Source organism: Zingiber officinale, chromosome 2A (assembly GCF_018446385.1).
Source record: "Zingiber officinale cultivar Zhangliang chromosome 2A, Zo_v1.1, whole genome shotgun sequence".
Taxonomy (NCBI): Eukaryota; Viridiplantae; Streptophyta; class Magnoliopsida; order Zingiberales; family Zingiberaceae; genus Zingiber; species Zingiber officinale.
Genome location: NC_055988.1, coordinates 145,771,574 through 145,780,819, shown reverse-complemented (window position 1 = coordinate 145,780,819; position 9,246 = coordinate 145,771,574). Strand labels below are relative to the sequence as shown.

Here is a 9,246-nt window from a genome sequence, read left to right as displayed (position 1 = left end):
GAATTCACATCCGATCAGTAAAACCATCACCTCCCCAGCTTTTCACTCACTCACTTTCAAACACTATCAACTACTAAAAAAAGGAAAATTTTTACTACTAAAAAAAGGAAAATATTAAAAGAAAAAATCATGTCATAAGTGATTCAGTAATTAATTAAATAATCATAATATATTTAATTCACTATTTTCAGTTGTAGCAATTATGGTAATTATATGAATGATTGCTCTAATAAATCTTGGGATCAATTCTTAATGGATGTAAAATATCTCATTAAGTGTCTAACCTCCCCTATATAAAGAATTGTTATTTTAGGACAAAACACCTCCCATAATTTACCTCGCGGATCCAAAATTTTAAGTCTAGGGGACTGTATATTAAATTACAAAAATAATTATTAAATATATTATATAATAATGACCTCTCTAAACTTTCAAAATACATAATATGTATTTAGTTGAAATGTAAAAAATAAAGGGAAAAAAATCTTAAATTCAGTCCTACAAAAATTCCAACTCAAGAGGTGTGTAAAAATAAAATTAAAACTTACAATTACACCAACTATACATATATTTTAAGTTTGGGTAAAATAATATATATACCTATTTTATCTGAACAATGAAGGAAGCAACGAGTTTTAAATTAAAATTAATGAGTGAAGAAGAAAAGAAATTAAGTGAGTTTTTACACCCTTTTTCGTTATGCTAGACCAATTACTGCCCAAACGGACAGAATTCTATATCTCCTTTCGCTATATTCGCTATACTATATATAGTATAAATAACTATATATGATATATATATATATATATATATATATAGTATTTTATATAAATAATAAAATTTAAAAAATTTCTCTATAAAATTATATTACTAAAAAAATTTGGAAGGGGAGAGGACTGGGAGGGACGGTCCTCTCATGTCATAATGTAAATTCATCTTTGATTTACTTTCCTATATCTAATCGGAGAGCTTGTGGTACTAGGTCATCTGAAATGAATATTATCATCTTTTACTAAACTATAATTCCGTAACTATTATAATATAATTTTATTACTTAACTACAATTTTATAATTATCATAATGTGACTGGATTTAGAATGAAAAATAGGCAAGGTGTATAGGCAAGGTGCACATGCATTACACCAGAGGGCGTCTACGGCATTTTACAAAAGGATGCGAGAGAAAAAAAAAATCAAACGGGATGCTACTTTAACTATATTCCGATAAAATTGAGGGGCTCTCATGATTTTACCTTGGATTTAATGGACATTAACTCACCGATAAGTCACGCTGTGAATGGTAAAATCTGTCGCCCCTTCTGATTATTAAGGGAATAAATCAGATACCAAATATATCCATGTGGGAGGGCATTTTTATCAACTTCACAAAAATTTAACCGTAAATTTACTACATGATTATAGAGAGTTTTGAAAATAAAATAAAAAAAATGAGAGTTTTGAAATATGTAACTCAAAACAAATTCATCTTTATGTTGAATGAATCAGGCATTCAAACCAATAAAGAATCTTAAATAAAAAATATTTATTTATTAAAAATAATTAAATTATATTACATAAAAAATCATCTTTATTAATTCATCAAAACAAATTAATTTTATAATGGTGTTAATTTATGTCACTTCAAAAAATTTATTTATTAATCATTTTTCCAAATAAATAAACTCAAATCGTATAATTCAATTATATCTTACTAGTTCATACCAGTTGTTCATTCGAGAAAATAACATGGTTGAAAGTACGTACAGGAAGGGGAGGTGAGGTGAGGTGAGGTTCGGTTTAAATTTACTTGTATAAGATTTGCTTCGGTTTGGTCTTTTTCCTAAAACCGTGCGTTCTCAAACCCGTGAAGATCGCTCACCCGGTTCAGAGATTTCCGCATGATGGCCACCTTCGCCAGCTGCTCGGCGGCGCGCCAGGCGGACGTCGGCGTCAGCGACTCCTCCCGCACCTCCGCTGGACCTCTCCGCTGCCGATGCCTCTCGGCCTGAGAAATCGCCTCCTCCTTTGGATGCGCCACGTGGACCTCCCGCCGCCGCTGCACCTCAGCGAGCTCGGCGTCCAGTAGTCGGACCAGGTGGGAATCCTGCGCATCAGTAGCCGACTGGAGCACCAAGGCGCGGGCGGAGGAGAGCAGGCGGTGAGCGGTGGTGAATTCCGAGTCCTCGACTTGGCGTTTCGAATCCACCATCGCCCGCGTCGTGACGAAAGCGTTGCGTAGCCACAACGAAGCGGCGTCGCGGAGATCGGGGCGGAGAGGCGGCAGGGGAACTAGCTGCTCCTCGTCGAACGAGAGATTGTGGGTTGCCGGATCCCGATACTTGCACTTGGCAGACAAACAATGCCGCTCGATCTGTTGCTCTCCAGTCACCGCCATTCGTAGCTCGACCAGAAGCTCCCTCTCCTCCTCGGCATAGAGATCCCCCAGCCGAAGAACAGAGCTCCCTGTTCCAATAGTCACGTCGCTGTCGCCTCCGCCGGAAGGATACACGGCGCGTATCTCGCCTGACGGGAATTCGAGGTGGACGCAGACGTCCTGCATCACGACGGACACGAGGCCGCCCACGCACTTGATGAAAGCGTCCTCTGATGGCACCTCGCTCTGCTTCTTCGGGAATCCGGCGGGGATTTCCAGATGCGCAAAGCGAGTGTTGGCGGCGACGGGGCCACGGGGCGAGTGGGTGAGCTTGTCTTTGGGCTCCTCTAGGTTTCGGCCGGCGTCGGAGAGGAGCATGATGGTGGCCACTGGGTTGCGCTCCCTGCGGTCTTCCAGAACCTTGGTAGCCTTCCTGAGGGCGTCGCCGATGCTCGCCGACTCTCCAGACGGATCCACCGCGACGAGCCTCTCGGCGATGTGTCGGGCGGCGCGCTGGCCCCGCCTCGACATCCGTCGGAGAGGGAGGAGCCGCTTGGGGCCCGCTGAGGCCGAGAAAGCGACGATGGAGAGGCGGTCGGCGGAACCCAGTGACGACACCACCAGCCGCATTGCGCGCTTCTGCATCTGGAGCTTCTCACCCGCCATGCCGTAGCTCACATCCAAAACCATCACCAGGTCGATCGGGGCGCGGCCCCGCGTCTGGTCGAGGAGCTTCGACGGCCGCAACGCCGGAGCTTTCACCTTGATCGCCACCACGTAGTTCCAGTGTCTCTGCCCCTTGGAGAGCAGGGCCGTCTGTGGCATAACTGTCACATGGACGCCGCCGGCCCTCGACCTCGGCGTTGCTCGACGAGTTCCGGCAAGAAGCCCATGGAACTCGTCCTCTCTTTCCGAGCCCTTTTCGCCGCTGCACTCCTCGTCCTCGTTGGCCACTTCCGGTATAGGATTGAACCGCACGCCTCCTTGGTTGGGCTTGGGCAGCGCAAGAAGCAACGACTCATCATCATCATAAATCTTGATAGGTTCACGGCCACCGGCGGTGCTACGGCTGCTTCTGCCGGAAGTTCTTCGATTGGGGTTCCGGTTATCAGCCTCGCCGTCGATCACCTGTTCGGTGTCTTCCTCCTGGCGTTGCACGGCGGAGAGAAAGGGCGCCTGGCGCCAGGCGGCTGAGCAGATGGGGCAGGCGACGCTGCCATGGGTCCTGACGTGGGCGATGATGCAAGGGAAGTGGAACGCGTGGGAACACTCCGCCGTGAACACCGGCACATCCTGGCTCGCCCTCAGGCTCTGCCAACATATCCGGCACCGACTCTGCCCACCGACAAACGATGAACTTCAACAACAAAAGCTTGTAAAAGCCAAAAAAAAAAAAAAAAAAAACAAATGGAATGACAGAGGAAAAAAAAAGGCGAAATCACTCCGCTTTTTCCTCCATCGTTCTGCAATCAAAGCCGACAGCCGGCCCAAAGCTGGAATTTCGGTGAAGAAAAGTACCTTGGAGAGGTGCTGCAAGAGGCCAAATTCTGAAGCGGATCTCAGCGAGGAAGGAGCAGAGGAGGCCTTCCGGTGAAACAGCGCAGGGCTGCTGCGCCTCCTAGCCGTGGTGGCAACGGCGGCGGCGGTTGATGTGCGCGTGCTCATCGTCGGCGTCGGCGCGTCGCTACAACCGTTCGACTTCGTCCGGCAGCGGAGTTCCGGCGACGCGCCACACCCGTCTCCACCGCCGGAGAAAAAACTCAACTTGGCGCAGCTCAACGCGTGGCTGGGTCCGGCACGATGCTGCGGCTGCTTCTCGCAATCACCTGCTTGCTTCTTCTCCCCCGCCGCCTCCGTCACGCCGGGATCCCGTCGGACCGCCGTGCAGAAGGCTCTCCGCCACCCTCCCGTTCCCATACCTCACTGCACTCAAACCTTCTACAAATCTCTCTTTTGGATTCCTATTCCAGATCTCAAATTCCTGCACAGATCACAAAACCGCCTCACCATCGCCATGGATATTAATAAACATCTTCTTCCCGCTGCAACAGGAGACCTCAAATTCATTTAATTACTTTTCCCCGAGCAAGTCCAGTTCAGCCTGGAGACGGTCAGCGATGGAGGTGAGCTCCATTTGCAATCGCACATAAAAAAGAAAAAAATCTCGATCTGGCTGCAGAGCAGAAGAACACGCTTCCTGTGCTGCACACTGCACTGCATCGTCTCTTCCATTCGATCCCGACTTTTTTTGGGATCCCGGTGAACTGGCTACTGTTAATCCGACACTGCGCCCGAGAAAATTAACCCTTCCTCGCCCTTTCCCCTCACCTTGGCATTCGGCATCGCATGGATCTCGAAGTCAAAGCCGGATCAAGCGCCACCTCCACCTCCGTCAATATTAGTTTAGGGCAGGCCCTTGCGAATCGACCGGTGTGACGTACAGCCAGCTCACGCTTGTGTCTGCCATGGCTGAGCGGGCGGGCGGTGCAGTGCAGATTCATTAGCAGAGGTCAATAATGGAGGAGCAGCCGCTCTCTGCTCTACTAAATGCCAATTGCGTGCTCCAAAAATGATACAGAGCGCTCTTAATTTAAATAAGTTTAAATTAAAATTCGGTTAATTTAGTTCCAATTTAAATTTAAATAATTTTAAATTATAATTTAATTTAATTTAGTTCAAATTTTATTTTAAACCCTGCAATCAAAATTATTTGTTTTTTGAATTTTAAATCGAATTTCAATATCCTATATATTTTTTGAACTTGAACTTAAATATTACTATTTTCATTATTATTTATTGGATTTCATTTGATTTAAAATTTTCCTAGGCTCTTAGGGTATCTCTAATCTCATGTTTGTAACCCGTTTGTAAAATTAAAAAAGCTCAATAAAAACGCTTTAATTATTATGAAGATAATGTTTGTAATTTTTAGTTGGAGAGTCGTTTATGAAAATCAAATATACTGTTTTCTTTTAGCCAATAATTAATAATAAAATAATATTATCTGTTTGACTTTTTAAAATAAATTATCTTATCTGTGAAATGAAGTTAATTTTATGAAGTATTTTATTATAATATTTTATTTTATAAATTAGTAATAACTATTGTACAAGTCGCAAAATAATCACCAGAGAGACACGCTGAGAAGAGGAAAAAGAGGAAATCTCTGTTACTTCTTATCAAAATGGTATTTACAACTCCTTATTCATGAGGTGAGTAGATACATTAACATTACGGCTAAATATATTTGAGTAAATCGAAGAGTCAGGTACATTGCATTCGTAAGATATATTCATCTTACACTTTGGATGCATTCACTTGATTCATTGGATGTTAAAGATAGATTTAAATTTATGATATTCACATATATTCATAATACTCTCCCTTGGATATCATTTATGATATTGTCGCATTAAAAATTTGATTAGGAAAACCTAATGGAAAAAACTATAGTAATGAAAAAAATTGTACAATATAATTACCCCCCACCCCCGCCTTTATCATATCTTTCAATTTCCGCATCTCAATGTTATATACTAGTCTTTCAAATGTCAAAATAGACAAAACCTTTGTAAATAAATCAGACAAATTATCCGATAAATGGATTTGTTGAACATCAATATCACCTTACTTTTGGAGATAAAAGAATTTTGTTGATATGTGTTTTGTTCAATCACCTTTAATATAACCTTCCTTTAGTTGAGCAATGCATATAACATTATCCTCATATAATGTCGTCGAGACATTTTTATTTAAGAGTAAACCAAATTCCTCTCGAATGTGATATATTACAGATATCGATCATATACATTCCAAACTTATCTCATGAATTGCTATAATCTCAAAATCATTAGTTGATGTGGTAGTAATTGTTTGCTTCATAGATCTCTAAGATATAAATGTACCACTACATGTGAATACATAATCCGTTTGATATTTACCATTATGAGGGTGAGATAAATAACCAGCATCAGCATACCCAATCAATTCCACTTTAGGCACACGAAGATAATATAATCCAATATGTTTAATTTCATTCAAGTGTCTTCTTGTTAGAGAAGTATAATATCTTGCTTACAATTTACATCAAATGTTATATCGGGTTTTGTATGACTGACAGGATACATTAGTGCTCCAATAGCACTCAGATATGGTACTTCATGACCAATAAGTTCTTCACCATTCATTCGGGATAGAAATGAATTCTTATTTACAACAAGAGACCTTATGACTATTGGGCTACTTAATGGAGGTGTTTTATCTATATAAAATCTCTGTAACATCTTTGATATATGAACATTTTGATGGATAAATATTCTACTTTCAAGGTGCTCAATCTGCAAGCCAAGATAGAATTTTATTTTTCTAAGATCTTTTATCTCAAACTCTTCCTTTAGTTAATCTACCATTTCAAAAAGTGCATCAGTAGCATCAATAATGTTTAGGTCATCAACATATACTGAGATTATAATAAATTTGAATTAGGATCTCTTAATAAATATACATGAACATATATGATATCATTTAGATATTCCTTTTTCAACAAATATTTACGAAGACGTTTATACCACATACGTTCAAATTGTTCAATCCTACAGGGATTTACATAACTTAATCGAGTATAATTCTAGGTGACCAGAATCGTGTCTCTGGTACTTTGAATCCATGTATATGTCATTATCAAGTGAGTCATACAAATAGACAATAACGGCATCCATTAATCGCATTAAAAATCTTTCATGGATTGTCAAACTTAACAAATATCGAAATATTATTGCATCCACCATGGGAGAATATGTCTCCTTATAATTAATTCCAAGTCTTTAAGAGAAACCTTGAGCAACAAGTCACGCCCGATATCTAGCAATCTCATTTTTCTCATTTCGTTTACGCACAAACAACCATTTATAACCGATCGGTTTTTCACCTTTTGGTGTATAAACTATAGGTTTAAAAACTTTATGTTTTGCGAGTGATTTCAATTATGCATCAATCGCATATTTCCATTTAGGCTGGTCATTTCTTTGTCCGCATTCATTAACAAACTTTGATTTATGATCCTCATCATCTTTCACAATATCGCATACAATATGATATGCAAAAATATCATCGATGTTGATTTCATTTCAATTCCATCTTTTTCTGATCATAACATAATTTATAGTGTAGGATCGTAAAGTCACTAGAGGAGAGGTGAATAGTGATTTTCAAAAATCGAGAGCGAATTAGCAGAAGAATAATAAAAGAAAAGGACTAGAAGGAAAAAGACAATTGCACGCTAACACAAGTAGTTTTTACTTGTTTTGAAGCCTTCGACAACTCCTACTTAAGGCCTACGATCGTCGATCGTTTTCATTAGGCAATCACTATCAGTTCATAAAAGGATTACAATGACTGAGTACAATAACTAAAAATAAAATTTGTTATTGACATACAGAAAGGAAAATGAAGACTCTTGTTCCTCAAACTTTGGAGCAACCTTTTAGTGTCGTCAAGGCTTTTTTGGAGCAACACTTGAATATGAAAGTTGTAGTCAATGTTATTCTGAAGTTGTTGGTCGAAAGTCCTTATATAGGCCCATTCCAGGCGCCTAAAATCCCTCCGGGTGCCTAAATCGTTGCTGACCTGGCGATCTCTCGTCGAAACTTCATCCGCGAAATTTATCCACTTTCGGGTGCCTAGACCGCTGACGTGAGTTCGACCAGTCGTCGCGCTCCAACTCAACTTCAGGATAACTTATGTGGTTCGGGCGTCTAGACCAATTCCGAGTCCCCGGACCGCTCAGGGTGCCTGCGGCACCCACCCGAGCAACATTGATCCAAGCACTTGGACAACTTTTTGTCTCTTTTCTTCCCTACAATAAAAAGTTTGTCCAAACAATAAAAAAAATATTTATCCTATAAAACAGAGTTAACACAACAAAAATAGGAGTAGCAATTAAATTCTGTCTCCCCAAGATCAAGATCTAGTCAAGGTCTCAGCTTAGGTTTCCCAAATGAACCTAAGCTGGACTGACGCCGACAGTCCCTCAACAAGGAACTCGTCCTCATTAGATCTCTCCTCCAGTTGCTTATCTCCACTTACCAACTGCAGTCGCTTGACTTGCCTTTAACTCACCAAATCTTCTCGGCAGTTGTCAGGTCCGCAGACTCAACTGGACTTTGACCGGTTGTTAAGTCCCACGAACCCAACTGGACTTTCCACTATATATCAAGCCCCGCAAACCTATTTGGACTCCCTACCAACTATCGGGTCCCGTGGACTTAGCTAGATTTCATCCTGGTGTCAGGTCTTTCAGACACGTCAACTTCTGTACACTTGGTAAAGCAATTAAATCATAAAACACTCTAACTTTAGTCTCCTTGTCATTTATCAAAACCTGAGTTAGATTATTAGTACAAATTGCACCAGCATAGAGATCTCTTGATTATTAGGTACTTGAGATTCTTCTAAAATCATGTCATCAATGACTGGAGACTCTTCCAAAGTTATTACTTCCTCATTTTAAGCATTTAATTCTTTTCTTTTACGAGAACATTTATTTTTGGAACTGATAGGTCTACCACGTTTCACTTGTAGTTTAGGCTGATTTGCAATTTTAGGTTGTCTTTCAGGGATATCAATTCTTATTGGAGCATTAGCAGCTGGAATACATGATTTTGTTACTTTCTTTGGGTCAATAAATGCATCTAACACTTAATTGACTAAATTTTGCAAGTGAATAATCTTTTGAACTTCCAGTTCACGTTGCTTTGTTCGAGGATCAAAATGAGATAATGATAACTCACGCTAGATAATTTCCTTTTCCGGCCTACTTCTTTTTTTCCCCTTTTAATGTTGGAAATATCATTTCATCAAATTGACTATCAGCAA

The 9,246-nt window shown here is 40.7% G+C and overlaps 1 protein-coding gene across 1 annotated transcript; it reads right to left on the bottom strand.

Moving 5' to 3' along the window:
• Positions 1–1,673: 1,673 nt before the first annotated feature.
• On the bottom strand, positions 1,674–4,935 carry LOC122042540 (E3 ubiquitin-protein ligase WAV3-like). The gene is made up of 2 exons (XM_042602706.1): positions 3,892–4,935; positions 1,674–3,708 (listed from the first exon to the last, which is right to left on the bottom strand). The coding sequence occupies exons 1-2, from the start codon at positions 4,288–4,290 to the stop codon at positions 1,840–1,842; spliced, it is 2,268 nt and encodes a 755-aa protein (XP_042458640.1). The 5' UTR covers positions 4,291–4,935; the 3' UTR covers positions 1,674–1,839.
• Between the last annotated feature and the right edge of the window lie 4,311 nt (positions 4,936–9,246).

Excerpts from the sequence above, each read along its gene's own strand:
- LOC122042540 (XM_042602706.1), bottom strand. The coding sequence starts at position 4,290 with ATGGGAACGGGAGGGTGGCGGAGAGCCTTCTGCACGGCGGTCCGACGG. Across the intron at positions 3,709-3,891 it reads TCTTGCAGCACCTCTCCAAG|AGTCGGTGCCGGATATGTTG; the intron begins GTACTTTTCTTC and ends GTCGGTGGGCAG.